Source organism: Typopeltis vanoorti, chromosome 20, assembly GCF_054136105.1.
Source record: "Typopeltis vanoorti isolate ZY-2024b chromosome 20, IOZ_Tvanoo_1.0, whole genome shotgun sequence".
NCBI lineage: Eukaryota > Metazoa > Arthropoda > Arachnida > Uropygi > Thelyphonidae > Typopeltis > Typopeltis vanoorti.
Window position 1 is genome coordinate 57,461,051 of NC_143568.1, and position 20,601 is coordinate 57,481,651.

General features: G+C 35.3%; 2 protein-coding genes across 8 annotated transcripts in view; one reads left to right on the top strand and one right to left on the bottom strand.

Annotated features, from left to right (window-relative positions):
- The window catches only part of LOC150095460 (MYG1 exonuclease), a 160,198-nt gene extending 156,998 nt beyond the window's left edge, over window positions 1-3,200 (bottom strand). For 3 of the 7 annotated variants that reach the window (XM_090410744.1, XM_090410747.1, XM_090410741.1), the window contains exon 1: window positions 2,981-3,200. The gene's annotated coding sequence lies outside the window, so the exon portion shown is untranslated. Of the gene's footprint in view, window positions 1-2,504; window positions 2,803-2,980 lie in introns of those variants that run through there. The other 4 variants (XM_090410743.1, XM_090410746.1, XM_090410742.1 and 1 more) reach the window with 4 other exon arrangements.
- Window positions 3,201-3,361: 161 nt separating this feature from the next.
- Window positions 3,362-4,796, top strand: LOC150095461 (CCR4-NOT transcription complex subunit 2-like). The gene has a single exon (XM_090410740.1). The coding sequence runs from the start codon at window positions 3,502-3,504 to the stop codon at window positions 4,759-4,761; it is 1,260 nt and encodes a 419-aa protein (XP_090266866.1). The 5' UTR covers window positions 3,362-3,501; the 3' UTR covers window positions 4,762-4,796.
- Window positions 4,797-20,601: the final 15,805 nt, after the last annotated feature.

The window sequence follows — 20,601 nt, forward strand, 5'->3', positions numbered from 1 at the left end:
TGTTTCTCAGGGGGGGACTTCCCCTCGATGAGTCTTGACAGACTTTATGTCTTAGAAAGAACCTCCCTCGATGAGTCTTTTGACTCCTTGGAGGCCTGAATAATAATAATAATAATATCATATACTTCAGCTGTGATTGAGACACAAACTAATATACACATGATTTATGGCTCATTATTGTGATTTGAATGTAGTTAACAGTGACTTTCTGATGATGCCCATGTTACACACAACAAATGTGTGTAACATGACACATTTAAGTTGTAAAAGCCACCATGTAAATGCTGTATATCAGTAGCATTTCTGATTGCTCTGTCTTTGCATCATCAGCAATCAACTGAAGATTTGTCAGCTCCTTTCAAATATCATTAAATGGTCCAAGGACTGATCCCTGGGGCACACCACTGGTCCTCTTAAATCTGGTAGATTCACACACATATCCTATTTAGCACATTCTGATACATGTCCATCAGCCACCCACTAATCCAAGCCAACAGTTTATATTCCAATCCTAAATTCTCTAGTTTATGCAACAGTCTTTCATGTGGTATCCTATCAAATGCCTCAGCAAAATCCAACAGTATCAAAGAGTATTTAATTTATCCAGTTCTGCCATAACATTACTATAAAACATGAGCAAATTGATAGGACATGACCTCCTTTTGCTTAACTCATGTTGTTCCTGGCAAAGTATATTTTGTTTGTACACCCATTTCTATTCAGGGTCTTACCAACTTCTTTAAAATCTTTATAATTACTCCAGAGATACTGATAGGTCGATAGATATTAGTCTTTGCACCAACCTTATGCAATGGGATTATCATACATTCTTTCTGTTCCCAAGCCGAAATTCAAATTATACAAACATCTCAAGGGCCTAGCCAGTTTGGCTGAACATGCTGTTATATAACAGCAAGAATATATATCATTGTAGAGTAGGTGTCCTCCCTCGATGAGTCTTTATGTGGATCTCATTTAATAAAATTGCACATCAATTTTACTCCCATTCTATTTGTTCTTCAAACTCTAGGAACACATTCAAATACTGCATCCTTTAAATATCTTTTCAGAAAATCCCATGCACCCAATATCCTTCCTAACTGATACCGCGGAACCAAAGATATAACCTATCATGACTGGAACATTCATACAATTGCCTATTTCCCACCAACTTGTAACAAAATAGTCATATGCTTAATTGAGAACACCTTCTGACACTATGAGCAAATCTAACACTTTTTGTCCTCCTTTCTTTGTTGCTTTTTTTACATGCTGCTTAAGAAAGTTGTTGCACAGCAGTCCGAGTTTTCTCTGATACCCAATCAATATTTGGATAATGTAAGTCACCCATCACAATTACTCATTTAGTAGTCTGGGGATAATTTTCTTCATCTGCAGCAAATGAAGAGGTCTATAGCAATAGCCACCATATATTTCATTATTCCACCATATGTTAGACTTCACTTCACACAAAATAGCCTCAACCCCAATGCTACACAGGAAATTAACATTACTGCTGTCATGTGTTTCTATTCTAAATACCACCTGCTATTAGTACTCCCCCCCCCTTCCCTTCTATCCTTTGCACCCAATTCCAGTTACAATATCTAATTCTGAGAGCAAGTTTCACTAATGTCAACAATTTTAGGCTAGAAGTATTTACCAAAGCAACAAATTCAACCACTTTGTTTCTAATGCTCCTGGCATTTGTGTATGGACATAAGTTGCCTCCTTGCCATTACAGCATATATATATAACAGTGAGAATATATATCATTGTAGAGTAGGTGCCCTCCCTAGGTGGGTCTTGAGACTCCTTGGAGGTGTTAACATAATAATAATAACACCTCCAAGGAGTCTCAAGACCCACCTAGGGAGGGCACCTACTCTACAATGATATATATTCTCACTGTTATATATATATGCTATAATGGCAAGGAGGCAACTTATGTCCATACACAAATGCCAGGAGCATTAGAAACAAAGTGGTTGAATTTGTTGCTTTGGTAAATACTTCTAGCCTAAAATTGTTGACATCCTAAAAATGATAAATGATTATTATCATATGACACCTCCAGGGAGTCCAATGACTCATTGAGGGAAGGCACCTACTGTACCACTCAATTCACCCACTACAATCATCTACACCAACGCCATCTACCACCCACCACCACCACAGCATTTTCACAGACAATCACAAACATCCAGCAAAGGCTGGTCGATTGGTACGAGTCGAAAGTTTGAGCTCGGATAGTAGTTGGAAGGGGTACAATCGTTCGATGCTGTTAGCACACTCTCCCTCGATGAGTCTTTGGATTCTCTGGAGGTGTCACATAATAATAATCCATGACCACAGCGGGATTCGAACAAGCAGTCTTTTGGCTGGAGAACGGATACGCTAACCACGGCAAAAATAACAATAGCGCCCGAACAGGGACAAAGATAAACAGAAGCACTTTATATTCCTTTAGAATACTAATGCATTAAATGATAAACTTAACTTACGGTTGTAGTGGTTGGCTGTCAGATTTCCGGTATCGCTAGTTTTCTGGTGGAATATAGAATGTACTTTTCGAGAGCGGGAAAAGGGGAGCGGTTGTTAGATAAAAAGGGACTAGTCCATAGGGCCGATTTATGAACAATCTAGAGTTTAGGACCTCTGCATCAATGTATATAACCTAAAATTTATCCAGTAGACGAGCCTCTTAAAAGTATAGCTTAGGGATCCCAACAACTCTAAATTCGGCCATGGCTCATCGTTTCCAAAGGGAAGAATTAAATTTCTCAGGTCTGGATTTTCATCCCGATTTACAAAAGAAAACATTTCGAAAAAATATCTAATTCGCTTTCTTTAAGCCAACTTTGCTACCCCCCCCCAACTCAAAAGAAAAGTATTTTCAGCAAATATAATATAATACTAAAAAAAAAAAAAAAAAGCATATATACAAAATATATAATATAATAAAATAGCAGGTGCTTACGCAGTCTGATACTATACTTTTCTCTTAATTACCGTTCCGTACTTAGTAGACTGGCCCAATTATTACGCATTAGATGCTGCACTTCCGTGCAAGATTCGGTTTTTGATGGGATGACAAAAGGATGAAATTTCGTTATCTCACCCAAATTATCTTAAAAATACAGAAAAGTATCGGATTATCCTTGACAATCACAGATTTTACTATCCTTACGACAGGACTATTAATTGTTGTTGGTTTTTTTTTTTTTTTTTTTTGCTATTCTTTGCTGACGAGGCTATTTACCTAGTTTTAAACTTCCTGGTAATCTCGTACCCTGTCGTGGTATATGAATAGTTGCCATAAAATATGGCGGATTCAGGAGTGATAAACATCGGTCTCAGACTGAATTATGTAATTTGATTAATTAAATAAGATTATATCTAGATGTTTTTAAATTTCGGAATATGCGTGATAATGAGTAAGTGTAAAAGTAAAAATACTTTTAGAGTATAAAAGAAACAGGATAACTCCGTTAATGTAATATGACATCGCCTTCGTCGTCTCATCCGTTTGGGTACGGTCAACCGTCAGGGAACACGTTGGGTATGGGTGTTCTCGGCATCCCTCAGACACCACGAAGCTTAAGTGGGCAGCAGTTCACTGGAAGATTGACGGGAAATACAAATCATATACCGGGACATGTAACCCCCACAAGCTCTACATTAGGTAACTTTCCCATATGTTTTCCAAACAATCTGCCACAGCAACCTTCACCCAGTAGGGTTGGAAGCGGTATAGCCGGACTATCAAGCTTCGGCCTATCTCAGAGTTCTAGAGGATTTCCAGGACAAAATATGTTAAGTAGTGGGATGCAGAATTCGTTTTCAACTACCCCAGCGTTAGACTTATCAGAATTTCCATCATTGACAAACAGAAATTCAGACAGTAATAATGCAAATTCAAATCCTAATCCAATGGCAGGTAGGCCCCCATATGTAGGCATGGTAAAACAACCAACAAACGATTCTAGTGAATTTCAGATTCACAGTGAAGATTTTCCTGCATTACCTGGAAGTCAAAATCAGGATAATAATCAAGAGAACATGAAACTGTCAAGCGGAGGAGGGTGTTTGGAATCATCAAAAGAAACCACGCGCTTTATTAGTGATAAAAATTCCCAAGTTTTGAAGCATGGAATTCAAACATCAAAAGATGGACGAGTAACAAATATTCCACCAGGAATGGTTACTGATCAGTTTGGGATGGTAGGGCTGCTAACATTTATTCGTGCAGCTGAAACAGATCCTAATCTTGTTTCTCTTGCATTAGGTAGTGACCTTACCACTCTGGGTCTGAATCTCAACACACCAGAAAATTTGTACCCTAACTTTGGAGGACCGTGGGCTGAGCAACCATGTAGGCCTCAAGATATTGATTACCTTGTACCCTCAGAATATTTGGTTAATCAGTCAATTAGGGATAAACTGGCACCCATTAAATTAAACAGATATGGTGAGGATTTGCTGTTCTATCTGTTTTATATGTTCAGTGGTGATCTGCTACAGCTGGCAGCTGCTGCTGAACTATATAACAGAGACTGGCGATTCCATAAAGATGAGCGAGTATGGATAACAAGGGTTCCTGGCATGGTACCCACAGAAAAGACTAGCACTTTTGAAAGAGGAATGTATTATTTTTTTGATGCAGCAAACTGGAGGAAAGTAGCAAAAGAATTCCATTTAGATTATGAAAGGTTGGAGGAAAGACCTCACATGCCAACACCTCACTATCATCAAACATAGGCAGATATGGCTATGAATTTTGTATATTTTGTGAAATAAATATGATTTAATAAGTGTAAATATCCTTAATTTATAAGTGGCCAACAATAATTAACAGTTATATTTTTCTATATAAGCTACTCCTTATTCCAGGCCATTTTTAAGTATTAAATAAGTTGGAATTAAATTTATTCCAAAAGAAATGTAAATGATTATCTATTCCAACCCATTTAATTTTAAGATTAAGAGATATCAATATGCATTTACATTAGCCAATGCTAAAATGTTTACAGCACTAAGCATGGTTAATGTTTCCATTTAATTTTTGCACAGTTTAAAATGGTGTATTTGTATACATTTTCAATAATTAGTAATCTAATTATGAAACTATAATTAGGACGTATGAATGGCGAAGTGCATATCTGGGAAAAAGTTAATATCAAACAACATGCAATCTTAAAAGGGACACCTTCAGTCAATAACTTTTTTTTTAATGACATTTCTATTCACAAAATGTTGTAAATCAATTGGACATCATTAATGTGGGCAGTGTAGGAGGGTAAAGTTAATTGCAGGAACTCTGCTCTAGAAACCAAACATGATAGTTTTTGCATGCTATTTCAAGACTCTCATAATCATGGTTCTCATAGTAATCCTGCACCAAACAATGAGAGTCATTCACAAATATTTCTGTCATAGTGGGATTTGAATCCGCAACCTGTATTTGGAAAGCAGAGATGCTCAATGTGAAGATAAATTTAAGTATATTGACATTAAATATATAAACTTACTCATGTAAGTTTATATTTTTAAATTTTCATATTCAAACTTTATTTTTCTATTTTTAACTTTGGTAATGTATCTTCTATGAAAATGCCTACCAAAATGTAGATTAATGAGATGTGAAGAAAGGCATGAGGAGTAGATTTTGTACATGAAGAATTGTTGGTAAGTGGAACACATTGCCAGAGTGCATTGTGAATGCAGGAAATGTAAATGATTTCAAGGTTCAGTATGATATGTTATTAGTTGAGTGGGTCTCCTTATGATCAGTCTACAGACCACTCCATGGAGGTTACTCTAATAAAAGTAAAACTAGAAATATCACAGTAACAATGATTTGTGACAGTTAGTAGAAGGATGACTCTTTGAAAAGAACTATTTGAATATGACAAAGGATGCAGAAATCTTTTTGAGAGTTAACTGAGTGAAAGGTTTTTTGTTTTTTTTTTGTGATTTAATCACATTTTATGAAATATAGCAACTGTAAAGCAATCTCGGAAGATGTTACCACCTCTTAAATCAGTTATACTCTGTGTAGATTACAAATTGAGGGGGGGGGGCAAATCTCAGCAGTAAGCTTTGGAAAATACTGAAAGTGGATGGTGGTAATGGTGAAGGGAAAACATAAAAAGTTACTGTACTTGAAATTGAACTATATAGATGCCATGGGGGAAATGGGTTCTGGCTTATGATTTTACAGTTTTCAAGAGCAGAAGGATTGATTATAGATGCTTGAGTTTGGTGTTCATGGAAGTACTTCATAGAAATGGTATACAGAAATAGACTGACTATTTTTATATGATAAAATAGATGTCTAAGATTGTATTTTTCAGTGTCTTGGTTATCTTTCTCACATTGAAAATCAATGTGTTGAGATCAGTGTTAGATATTTTTTAACAGTTAATTATTTGTTAAAAAATATCTAACACTGATCTCAACACATTTGCTGGAAAGTTTGTCATATAAGAAAGAGAAATGAAGTTTATACTGTTTGCTCAAATCCATCATCAATGAGAGATTGTTAAGCATGTGTATCACTAAAATGAATATATGTTAGGTGCAAACTTGATTTGCTTACTTGGGAAATGGAGTAAAACCAGGTTTAAAATAGCTTGTATCTTTAACATTTAGTATACCCAAGGTAAAATACTTTCTACATTTATATCTCATCCTGAGATTTTTATTTAATAACGTTAAAACACCTTATGGTAACTTGTTCTGGTAAAATACTTATAAACTCTGTATTACTAAAATCTTGGTATTTCTAGCCTGGCTCCTACTGATGAGACCTCAATAAAGGTCGAAACCGGTCTGGGTAGTGGCCCCTTGCCTTTAATACAAAGCATCATACATCTCCTCCAGGAGATGTGCTTTGCATTAAGGGTAAATATTAAGATTAGTGATCAGAGCTTATTCTACTTTTACCATGAGTTGCCTTGGTCTTGCACTACGTGCAGGGTCAATTAGACTTGCAGGCGCAAACTTGATTTGCTTACTTGGGAAATGGAGTAAAACCAGGTTTAAAATAGCTTGGTATCTTTAATATTTAGTATACCCAAGGTAGAGCAACCAACTGGTAAATTAGCTATTCTCCTCCCATTTTATGATAACCTTGTCCATAAAAAGTTTGAGACTAGCAAGTAATCTAGAAATCCTACTCTAGACCAAATTGGTTTGTTTTCAAGCCATTTTTCAGACAACCATTAATCAGAGGGTTCACATGGGTTAATGAAATTATGTAAAAGCATTCACAAATGTGCATATCAGTGGAAGTTGAACATGCAACATGTATCTTGGAATGTATGGAACTACCCTTGGCCAGTAATTGATACAACTAAATGGCAAGAACAGTTGCTTGAATTTCTCCAAATTGTATTATTGTATGTTTCGAGGCATGTGATGTAAATGACATCTTCCCTACATGTGAATTGAGAGTGGCAGAATATGTATTTTCTTATAGTAAAGAAGTTACCTCAGTTGATTTTTACCATTTTCATGAAGTTTGAAAATGTAAGCCATGAGATAATTCATTGGTAAGGATTGGTTTCTCTTTTTCAGAAATAGTCTGTATTTCTGAAATGGCAATTTCTGGACTATAGATTTTGAACTGATGAGAAAAGCAAAATTTTCAGTAGGGAATTTTTGGTATTCAAACTGATAAAGATTCTCCTTATCTCTTTATGACAAAAAAAAAAAAAAAAAAAAAAAAAGAATCAAAGGTCATATTCTGTAATTATTAAGCAATTTGTTTATTTCATCAGTGCAGAAATCCAGACAGGAGTATTATGCCTGGAAGTCAACTCTGTGTTTAGATTCATGCATGCATGAATTTTATTGAGTAATCTAACACCATATGGCAAGTTATTTAAATTAAAGGGAAAGTAAGCATAAGAGAGTAGTAGTTTATGGATGATTGCTGTCTGATAGTTAACTAAGTATAGAGAAGCAGTGTTTTAGAACTACAGGCAAGTTCAAAATTATTATTATTATTACGCCCTCCATGGAGTCGACAGACTCATCATGGGAGGTTCATTCAGCTGACAACATATTTATCATATAAAATCGCAAAATTCTTAAAACTCCTTGCATTAACAACACATTCTGGTAATGCATTCCATTCACTGACAATTCTCCACATAAAAAATCTACTCACCACACTTTTACATAATTTCCAGGAATGACCTCTGGTTCTTCCCCACTCACCTTCTACTCTTTTTTTTATTCCCCTCTGGATTAATCTGATAAAATCCTCTCACTAACTTAAACATCTCTCTCATATCACCTCTCTTCCTCCTATTCACCAAACCCTGCAATCCACATCTCTTCAACCTTTTTCTCCATAGCCAGCATTCCAAACTCTTGATATTGTCTTAGTGATTCATCTCTGGACCTCTCCAATGTCTCCACATCACATTGAAAACCAGGTGACCAGATCTGAGTACATAGTTCAAGTGTGGTCTGACCAGTGCCTCATACAGTAGCACAACTACTTCCTTTTCCTTGCATGTTAGCATACTTCTTATCATAGCAGCACTAACCTTTACAACACTAGCAATATGCCCTCTAAACTTCAGTCTATCAATCATTACTCCCAAATCTCTAATATCATCCACTTCCTGCAGAATGGTACCATCGATATAGTGCACAGCCTTATATTTCTGCACTCCAAAATGCAACACCTTATACTTATTGATATTAAAACTACAACCCCCCACTCTTTTGTCCAAGTAAAAAGTTTATTCAAATCTTCCTGAAGGGAATTAACATTGAGAGTGCTACTTATAATTCTTCCCAATTGTAAATGACATATCATGTCGAACAGAACAAAACTCTGGGGCACGCCACTGGTTACCTTTCTTTGACACAGCTGCATCATACACAACCTGTTGTTAATGTTCAGAGAACCAATCTCTGATCCATCTAACCAATATATTATCTATTTCCATTCTCTGCAGCATGTACACCAACTTATCATGTGGCAATCTGTCAAACGCTTCTGCAAAGTCTAAGAATGTCACTGTATATGATTCTTCCTTATTTAACACATTCATTCACCTTATCATAAAATGCAAGTAAATTACTAAAACAGGATCTACCCTTTACAAATCCATGCTGGCCATCATAAAGAATGTTATATCCATCAACCCATATATAATGTCTCCACATCACATCTCCCAACACCTTGATTACAACTGTAGTTATAGAGACATTATATAGTTATTGTCTTTGTAATTATTTTCAATACACATATAATAATGATATTATGAATGAGAAGATCCAGTGTTCACTACCTTAATCCTTAATGCAAAGTTGGCAGGAGTAACAAGAATGATTCCTTCATGATTTCAATAGACTGGCATTGTGAGCCTATAAGAAAGGGAAGCTAAATTAGCCAAATACTAGTTTTGCATTCTAGACTAAGATGGAGTGCCATGTTGTGTGTACAGTGTAATGAAGGTGCTCAAATAATGAGCTTATAGCATCGCTGATAGTATTACACTACTCACTCAGTTTGAACATTTTGTGAAAGGTAAATCTGCTTAGTTGGCCTCACTTTCATTTATGAAATAGTTATGTAGTTAATGTATTTCTTCAGTGAAATATTTGCTAATAGTACATTTTATATACCTTTACAATTAAAACTGATTTATTTATTGGAATAATCAAAAAGGAGCCAGATCATGATAGGTACTGTATTGTAATTGTTTGATACTGGGGCATATTTTGTGAGTATACCAGGTATTAGCCAGAAACCTTTTCTACAGATCGTATTTTTACACTTCTTCCACTTTTATCAAACTGAAGCTAGCCACTGCTTTGAAGCCATGGATAACTAACATATTCTCTTGACCCTTTCATTCTCAGTATTAAGGTAATAAATATTTTCATTGCATTAACTAAGTAACTAGATTATTAATGATACTTAATTTCTTAATAACTGATTTTATAAACCTTCAATGGTTAGTATCTGGAATAATGTGCACGCATTTGGTCATCCAGAGAAACACTATAATAGGTCTAATGAAGGAACTAAAACATGTCCTGAAATAACAAAATTTTAATAATTTTATATTTATATATGTCCTTTTTTTGTGTCAGTCCTACCTATGAAAAGTAAAAAATTTTCATCAGTACCTTGAGTGAGCTGTCTCACTCACTGAATGTAGATCTACAGATCTCTTCTGTAGATGAGTTTTATGTCCCTTCCACTTTTGTGAAGCAGGATTATACTATACAATGTTTATCACCAGAATTAGCAGTACATGTGTAAACAGTGTAGTCATACAAGACTCCCATATATATATATATATATATATATATATATATATATATACACACACAAAAAAAAGAGTACTCTGATAATCACATTAAAGTGTTCTTTACGACTACTGCTGTATTTATTGCAGAAACAATCAACAGTATTTGTATCGCATCTCAGTTCAAAACACAATTTATATTAAAAAAAATTTGCTGTGTATATAACAGTGCATATTACTTATGAGCTAATTTATATAAAATTTTAATAATCATTTTTGCTGTTATTCTGAAATAAATTTTATCTACTTTATCTCAATGATACATATATCATTGCCTGCTTTCTCGTATTTACCAAACTTTCTGTTCATATATTTCTTCATTTATCTTATTCTGTGAACTTCTTTTAAATTTATGATTGTTTTATATGAGGTGCCCAGATGCCCTGGAAGTTACGAAAGGAAACTGTGAGCAAGAGGGTGAGGAGTGGTTTCTTTGCATGGAGGGTGGTTAAACAGTGAAATGCATTGCCTGATTGAGTGGTGAGAGCGAGAACGGTCAATGAGCTTAAGGAGTGGTATGATAGACTTTGTGTTTCTTGGGGGGGGGGGCCTCCCCCTCGATGAGTCTTGACAGACTTTATGTTCTTAGGAAGGACTTCCCGCGATGAGTCTTTTGACTCCATGGAGACCTGAATAATAATAATAATAACATAGTGAATAGTAATAGCATTGCTATAATCTGCATGGTTGAAAGAGGTGAGGTGGTGGGTAGCAATTATTTTATAATTTTTTTTCTAACATTGTAGTAGCCATTGGATAAGACGCTACAGTGAATAAAGGAGAACTCAGCTGCTGTGAGATAGGGTTGATTGAAACAGAGTTGGAAAGCTTTGTTAACAGGGATTTTTTATACCATATTATTGGGAGGATGGTGATAGGTAAGATTATATATGCATCTACCATAGTAAGGAAGTTTTCTTTAAACTTAAAAAGAAAAAGTATCATAAGAATGTCATGAAAAGGCAGACTATTGTTAATTTATTTTTCTATAGTGAACTTAATTCTAGGTTGCTGTAGAGGAAGAAAGTCTAATGTGTCTGAACCATGTGGCCAAATGGAGAAAATATTATCAGTGTATCTTAAACAGATAGGTTTCAGAAAAGCAGTATCAAAATCATGTTTTTCAAAATGCTTCATATTGAAAAAATTGGTTAGAGGAGGAAAGAAAGGAAATCTCATGATCCTTTCTTTATATATATATATATATATATATATATATATATATATATATATATATATATATATATATATATATATATATGGTGTTTAAGTTAAGTAATCAGTAAGGATGGTAAATCAAAGTTATCAGTAATGTCAGGGGATAACATTTTTAAGTAAAGGCAAGATGTCAGAATTTGGATATTAGTGAATAAAAAAGTGCTGTCAAATCTAACTATGATATCAGTCCGACTTAAAACAAAATTTTAGATTAAAGATTTGCCATGTGTGGAATTATTAACATAAAAGTATTACCATTGGGGGGGGGAGGTTAAAAATTTAGATAACTGTGTTTATCAGTAATTTTCCTTTTGCCACCTCACATTATTCTCAACAGATTATAGTAATGATATTATTATTCCCTGCATATAGGACACCTCAGAAAAAATAGCTAAACTTTAAAGAAAAATGTAACCTCTTCACTGCTTTCAAATTTCATATGAAGCTAGCTATTCTTATCCAGTCTTGTATAGATCAACTCCCTCTCTGTTTCAGATCTGCATAAAGTTCCTTATTCTTGCAACTTGTATTATTATTATGCAGGTATCCTCATGGAGTAAGAAGACTCATCACAGGAAACCCACACTAACATTTATACACATAATGTTGTTATTGTTACGTGCAATCCAGTCATTTTTGACTCTTGTGATCTTATGAACAAAAGCTCTCCTTGGCCTCTTGTCCTTTCTTTCAGTAGTTGTAAGCTCAAGTTAGTAAGTTCTTTTATGTTGTCCATCCAACTCTTTTGTGGTCTACTTATTATTATTCCCTCAATCTTCCCCAACATAACTGTCTTTTCCAATGATTTATCAGCCTGAATAATATGTCCAAAATACATCAACTTCTGTTTAGCAATCATTGCCTTCAAGGAGCATTCCGTCTTTATACTCTCTAAAACCTTCTTATGGGTCATTCTTGCAGCCCATGAAATTCTTAATAACCTCCTCCACAAACCTTAATTCAGATGAATCAATTTGCTTTCTGTCTTCTTAATAATTCAGCTTTCACATCCATACTTCACTACTGGAAATACCATTTGATAAATCTAACTTTTGCCAGTAGATAGCGTTGGTGTAGATGATGGTGGTAGTTGTGGTTTGTGTTGGTGGATTCAGTGGTAAAGATGGAAAGTTGTAAAGTAGATATCCTCCCTCGATGTGTCTTTGGACTCCTTGGAGGTGTCATGTAATAATAATAATATAAAATGAATGGAAAAAGAAAGCACTGGAAGACCAAGAAAGAGATGTCATGAAACCCAGACAGGCCAGTTTGCCTAAAATCCATGATAGAAAGAAGAGGAAATACTTCAGTGCTTTGGTAGAAGGGGCAGGACAAGAGGTCATTCCTGGAAAGTGGGTAAGGGTATGAGGACATGTTTTTTTGCTTGGAGAGTGGTGATGGAATGAGTTGATAGTCAGTTGTGAGTGCATTCTCTGTTAATGGATTCAAGGAGAGGTATGATAGATATCATGTGGATAGTTTGGGTCTTCCACAATGAATCAACTACCTCAGACGGTATGTAACAGAGGGCAGCAAGAAATGGGGGGAGGTGTCTTGGAGTTGATCATCTCATCAGAGGATGTCATTATAAACGAGATGCCAGATCTCCCTCTAGTTGGTGAGAGTTACCATAAAGTGATTACCTGAGTGGTTGTCAGCTATGTGAGGAAAGAATATATGTGGAACTACAAGACTGATGATTATGAGAAGCTCAGGAGACAGCTGGCAGCTCCACCATGGAATGAGGAGTTGGGTGGAAAGGAGATCAGTGCTACTTTGGTGCTATTCAAGAACCATCTAATAGAAGCAATGTCTAAATGTATTTCCAAGCATCAGAAGGTGAAATAAAGTTAGCGTGAAATGGATGAATGAAGATATTAAGCATGCAATATAGAAAAAGAAGGAATTATGGAAGCAACATAAGAGAAATGGTAGTAATCAATTCCATGAGGATTACAAAGAACAGGTAAGGAGGGTGACTTCGGTAAGGCTAGCAAAAGTGAAGTATGAGCAGCAGTTAGCTAATGAAGCCAAAAAGAAACCTTGAGAGTTCTTTTGATATGTAGCTAGCAAAAAAAAAAAAGAATGATTATGGAAGGATGACATTGATTGGATTTGCTGCAGAAGATATAGTGGAGATACTTAATGAGCAGTTCATAAAGGTTTTCATTTTTGTGAATGTGAGATGAGATCATGGAGAGCTTCAGAACAGTTGATGATGAGGAGGAGAGAGACTGACTGTAAGTGAGCAAAAGGTATGTGGGGAACTGAGCAAACTTTATGTTAATAGTCAATTCCATGAGGAGTACAAAAAACTGGCAAGGGAGGTGCCTCAGTTGGTAAGGGAAACAAAAGTGCAGTATGAGCTGCAGTTAGGAGGAGAGGAGAGTGAGTGTCTGTGAGTGAACAAGAGGTATATGGGGAATTGAGCAAACTTGATGTTAATATGGCTGTCAGACTTGATAATATATATATATCATCATGTATTTTGAAAGAATGTGCCAGGGAGTTGGCGTCTGCCTTGACATATTTGAGTCTTACATTTGGTCAAGTTCTAAAGGAGTGAAAGGAAAGAAAGATTGTACCACTTCTTAAGGGAGGTGACAGAACTCAAGCATCAAATTATAGGCCAATTTCAACAACATCTGTAAGTCAAATGTTGTTAAAGTGTTGGAGAGCTAGTAATCACCAGGATTCAGAATTGGGTTGACAACATGGATTTGCTAAAGGGAGATCATGTTTTAGTAATTTACTCATGGGATGTAGAATAAGATGACAACTGCATCAGACTAGGGAGATGGATGCACACTGGTATACTTAGATTTTGCAAAGGCTTTTGATATATTACACATGATGGGTTAATAGGGGGTTGAATATTAAACTAGTACATTGATTTGGAGATTGGCTGTCTGATCGGTATCAAGAAGTTGTGTATGGGGAAGCAATATCCCAGAAGAGAAAAGTCATTAGTGGTGTGCCTCAGAGGTCTGTTTTAGAGCCATTGCTGTTTAACCAATATGTTGATGATATTGGGAAGATTTGAATGGGGATATTGAGTTGTTTGCAGTGATGCAAAGATGGGAAGAACTATGAGGAGCAGAGCAGATTTTGTGGCCTTACAAGAAGACTTGAATAGACTAAATGGGCACTGGAGTGGGGATACCAGTTCTATGTAGCAAAATAGGGTTTTAAAATTTGGAAAACAAAGATGGGATGTAGAATTTACTTTTGGTAGGGATATATGTTGGAGGTGGAGGAACTTGGGTGATGGTAGATAGGATCTAAAATTTGGAGGATATGTTGCCAAACTTGAGAAACACAATGAATTCTGGCAACGACAAGGACACTGGCTCTTGTAAAGAGATTCTGGTTCCCAGTGCTTTTTTTTCTGGGAAAAAAGGTGCCGGTACTCACCATGAATATGTTATTACAGCAACTTCCACACTTTTAACATATCCTCCGATATACCTTCGTCGTCTCTAGATCGCTTCTTGCTTTTGGAATCAAGTGCAGAATGACTGCCTTGGAACAGCCATGAGTCCACATATTTGCTAGGATTGAACTGAGTGAGAGGAGGTCCTACTGTTTTGATGAACATCAGTGCAGAAGTTGTCTGTACAAGCATAGATGACCTAGATGAAATTACTATAAGATTCATCTTAGAGAAACCCCTTTCACATTCACTGGAAGACATTGCAATTGTGCTCAATTGTAATGTCTTTAGAGGTGTGTACAAGTGTGCTTTAGAGGAAGTAGTATGTCCGGGACTTTATTTTCTTGAAGATATTCACGGAAACCACAAACTGCTTCTCTTTCATTTAAGCGAAATTTACGTGTTGACTTTTTAATTTCAGCTTCACCAAATGTCAGATGCTACCTTCCCAGGATTTTCTGGCTAATACTTGGAATCTAAAATCTTAGCACATTCAGGCAAATCAGCATCATCTCCTTCAAGCAGTTGCTTTCCAACAGCTTCTTTCAGACTTTTATAGGAAGCAGATGAACTTGTTTCAGGACTGTGTCTTTCATTTTTGTGGACCTCAATCCCTTTGATCTTCATGTTCTTCTGACTTTGAAGAGAAATACTGTAGTACAGACCAGGATTTTCAATTCTTTCTTCAAAAGTTTGACTGTATTCTTTATCTTCCTGTCTGCTTTGTACAAGTCAATATTTCTCTCTTGTAAATCTAGACTTAGTTCACTAAGTTCTTGGAGAGTCACACATAAGGCACAAATCAAGAACTAACTTGCATGACGTTATTTTTCTTAAAAGGCCCTCATAAAGAAAGAGATCTGTTTTGCTTCTTCTTCTTCTGCTGTCTCCTTTTGCTTCCAGAAAGTGATGGACGAGGGCTTCAAAGTCTTGCCATACTGCAGAAACAGTGCAAGTGCTTAAAATTCTGCCACTTTTAAGAAGTTGAAGTTCTAGAGTCGCTGCACATTCCTATAGTTCCCTAGCATTCTTAGGTGAAGCATGATAAGTTACATAAAGTGTGTCCATGAAACTCTTGAAGCGATTCACTCCTGCCACATTGTTCACTGTGTCACTAACAGATAATTCAAGTCGATGGCTAGCACAATGCCAGAAAATAACACTAGGAAACTTCTCTTGCATTAGCCTTCTTACACCATTATGCACACCAAACAACACAGCTGCACCATCACAAGTTACAGACAATAAATACTCCTTTAAGTAATCTTCAGATAATCCTAAACACTCAAGGTGACTAATTAAAGAGTTTAGAATTCCTCTAGCAGTTACATCTGATGATTCGATCAAATCTAGGAAAAGACTCACAGGAGCCGAAAGTTCAAGAAGAACTACACGAACAATAACAATCAATGTTGTTGTGTTACTCACAGTTGTCGATTCATCAATAAGTAACGATATTTTGTTCTTGGAGTTCACTATATTGTCTATTAATGTTTTTCTCATTTCATTTGCGATATGGCTCACAATGTTAATGCAAGCATTTGCAGAATGAAGATTATATCCCATGTTTAGGCCATTAAGTTCCTGTAAATTTATTTCGTCTTCAAAGTTGAAAATGATTGTTTTCTCCTCGCAACTTTGTATGTGTTTTAAACACAAACAATAACAATCAATGTTGTCGTGTTACTCACAGTTGTCGATTCATCAATAAGTAACGATATTTTGTTCTTGGAGTTCACTGTATTGTCTATTAATCTGTTTAAAACACTTTTCCTGGTATGTCTATATTATGAGACAAAGTAATTAGGAAAACTTTCTCTAATGTTTTGTTTTCTTCTTCAGATTTTACTTTTTGGCACGCTTCGTCCCTTCACTCTCCTTATGATCGTAAATCTTTTTTCTTAATGACATTAACTATTTTTGCGAGATTCTCCAAAATGACTGATTTTATCATTTGCCCACTCCGCTGAAATTTTTGTTTACATGTGTTTATCGATGGCAAGAATTCCAACATCATGACACTTTACAGCCCAGCATTTTATTCTTGACATTCAGCCACTCGTTTCTCTTGCAGAAGTCATTTTCTGCAAAAGTGTCCAACATTCGGGCCAATCATTATCGGAATCTGCTTCCTTTTGACCACCTGGATCTTCAGTTTTGGTTTCGTGATCCTCTTCACCAAGTGTATTTTCAGTGCTAGTTTTCTGTTGTACTAGATTCAACAATTTCTGCTTCTTCAGCCTTCCTTTTTTTACTCATTGGCATAAAGCAACTACTTATTTTAATCATTTTGAACAATGATTTAACTTAGATTAATTGAAAACTCACGTGAACACCTGCCTGCTGCAGAGTGAATATAGAACTGATAAACTAATATTGGAAGCAATCGGAAGAAAACTTGAAAAGGTGCAAAATTTAGAGTTTAACATACATGAGAGAGACATATAAATTGGTTATTTTTAGGGATTGTTATTAAGTTAACATTGAAGAGGTTTTTCATGAACTCAGGCTCGCATTCGTGAGTACAGACATGGCAAACCCAAGCTAGACCTGATCTTGCTTCCTACAATATACACCTGGTATATTATATCTGTAGATTAGTCTTCTACTCTTCTTTCTTCTACTCTCTCTCTTACTTCTTACTCCTTCCCTGCCAGCGGTATTACAGCAATTCGAGGTGAGGGGGTGACTCTTTCCTCTCAAACTGTAGTTCCACCACTAGGATACCTGTTGTCGTGCTAGTAAATTGAGATAGGGAAACACATATTATTTCAAGTCTCAACAAAATCTAAATTGGACAGAAAATATGGGAAAAGATGACAAATTTGAAAAGGTTAAGAAACTTCGGAAAAAGAAAAATGTAGTCAAATATGCTACATAGAACATTAGAAGCATAGCACATGAAGAAGAATTAGATAAAAATTTAAATGAAGAAAATATAGAAATTGCAGTTCTTACAGGAACAAAAGAAACAACTAGTTATAATGTTATATATAATGGAGTAGACAAACAAATACGTTCAAAAGCTGATGTAATGCTATAGATCGATAAATCATTTAAAGCAGAAATAACTCATACATACTGGAATGAAAGAATATTAAAAGTGTGATTAAAATTAAATAAAGCAAATTTAACAGTTGTTGGAGTGTATGCCCCCAAAGAAGGAAAAGATGAAGAAAATTATTTTTACAAACAGTTACTAGGAATATATGAAAAATTAAATGAAACAGACAATTATAGCTGGAATTCAGAGGAGTAATACATGAATATTAATGCCAAAATAGGAATGAAAAAAAGTTAATAATAATATAGAAAAATTTGGAGAACCAACAGTAAATAAAAATGGAAAGCAATTTATTGATTATATAATAAGTTAAAAATAATATATACATCCTACAAACATAAAAATATACAGAGTGTGCAAGAAGACAAAAATCAATAATACTCTACTTTATGAAATGAAAAAGCAGCAAACCTCTTCTTAGATGTTAAAGTCAGGAGAGTACTAGAAATAGATACAGATCATAGTATAACAATATTTAAGCTTGTCTGCATTTTTAGTAGTCTAATTTTAATTTGAAATTTTCTACTTATTTGATACTGCTTGAAAACAGCAAGCATTTATTATTTTTATGGCTATTTAGCCTATTTTTGTTTAGGAGTACCCCTTTTTTTATAATGTCATTGGCTTTTTACTCAATTACTCAATTTTTAGGGTGTTACTGATGTTTTAAAGACAGAGATATGAAGAATATAGAGGAATAATAATTTTGGACATACCTTTGTAGGATGTTGCTAGTTGTGTTCTTATTCAGCAGCATCCAGCATATGGTGATATACATTTATCTGCTGTTAAAGTATGACCGAAAGGAAGGGAGTTTGGAAATGTTGGGATAGAGAGATGTGGAAGAATTATCATTGAGGCAAGAGGTGTGTGAATTTTAAACCAGGGTTTTTTAAGGATGAGCAGGGAATTCTTTGGGAGAGAGGTGAAAGATAGAAATTTTTGGGGAAGGAGAAGGATAGGATCAGGGGTGCCCTAATGCCCTAAAAATTGAGTTAAAAGCCAATGACATTATAAAAAAGGGGTACTTCCAAACAAAAATAGGCTAAATAGCCATGAAAATAATATTTATTTAGAGGAGTAACATGGAAATTTTTCTAGAAATAATACCTATCAAGCATTTATTTATTTATTTAAAAAGTTGGTCATGCCTGGTTAAAAAAAATATCTTTATAAAATGCTTTGTCCAAAAATTTGCCAGAACTAATGCCCATAATGATTATAGTGAGATAAGGTGACTGAGTACTAATCATAAGCTTTAATTTGCATTATTTATCCTGCCTCTGTTTAATCACTGAGAATTTATCACTGTATTTATTACTCTTCTCAATTAGATCTAATTCAGAGAAGTAAAACATGAATAATAATTCATACAGGTAGTTTCTCAGTTCATGGTATGACTTGAATTTGACATTCATTTAACATCATCTTATCTTTTCTTCTCTGTTTTCCTTTTCAGATCTTCCATTCTGCCTTGTATTATTTATCCTTTATCTATACTTTGTTGTGTGTCATGTTTTGTAGGCATATTCATACTTATCATTTAATCGCTATTCTGTGGTACTCAATAAAGACTAGGGCATCTTTTTTTTTATTAGATGTTTATTATTAGTTTATTTTGCACTTGGTTAGACTATAATAAATTTCGTTTAATCCTTTATTTTCAGGCGCAAACTTTGTTTGCTTATACTTGGATAAAGGATTAAACTAAATTTATTATAGTCTAACCAAGTGCAAAATAAATTTCCAACATCGTTCTCTAAATCCAGAGTAATTCAATAATAAAGTAGTACACCTGTTGGCAACTCCTATAGGTAAATATGACCTCTCCTGTTGCTTCTGCCTTAGTATCTCCCAAAACAAACCACCCACAGCAAACCAGCAAGACCAATCTCCTCAACATAACAAGCTGCATAGGAGAGATGCTTGCAGAACTCCGACAAACTGACCCAACACAAGAGGCCAAGGGCATCATTCTAAAACACACAGATTTTATTCTCTGCAATCCTTAATGGATAAAAGCAAAATAAAACCCAACTCTCAACAGATCATCAGCTGGAATGCTAATGGACTACCCAACAAAGCAATAGAACTACAGGAATTCGCAGCAGAAACCCAAGCAGACATCATCTTAGTAAATGAAACACACCTGCGTCCATCTGACAAGACAAGAATCAACAACTACACCATGTACCGCACAGACAGAACCTATGCAAGAGGAGGAGGAACTGCCATCTTCATTAAAAGAAATATAAAACACAATGCAATTGCCACACCTCAAACAGAACACATGGAAACAACAGGAATTGAAATACACATGGAGAACACAAGCAGTATCATGGTATTTGCAGCATACATCCCCCCCCCCACACACACACAAATAAAAAAACTCCTAGAATCAGATCTGGACGAAATACTAAATGCAGGTAAAGCAGTAATCATAGCTGGAGATTTTAATGCCAAACATTCAGCTTGGAATAGCAGAAACTCAAATATCAACGGAAGAATACTCAACTCTTATATTACTTCACAAAACATAGCAATAA

Coding starts and splice junctions, on each gene's coding strand:
- LOC150095461 (XM_090410740.1), top strand. CDS start 3,502: ATGACATCGCCTTCGTCGTCTCATCCGTTTGGGTACGGTCAACCGTCA.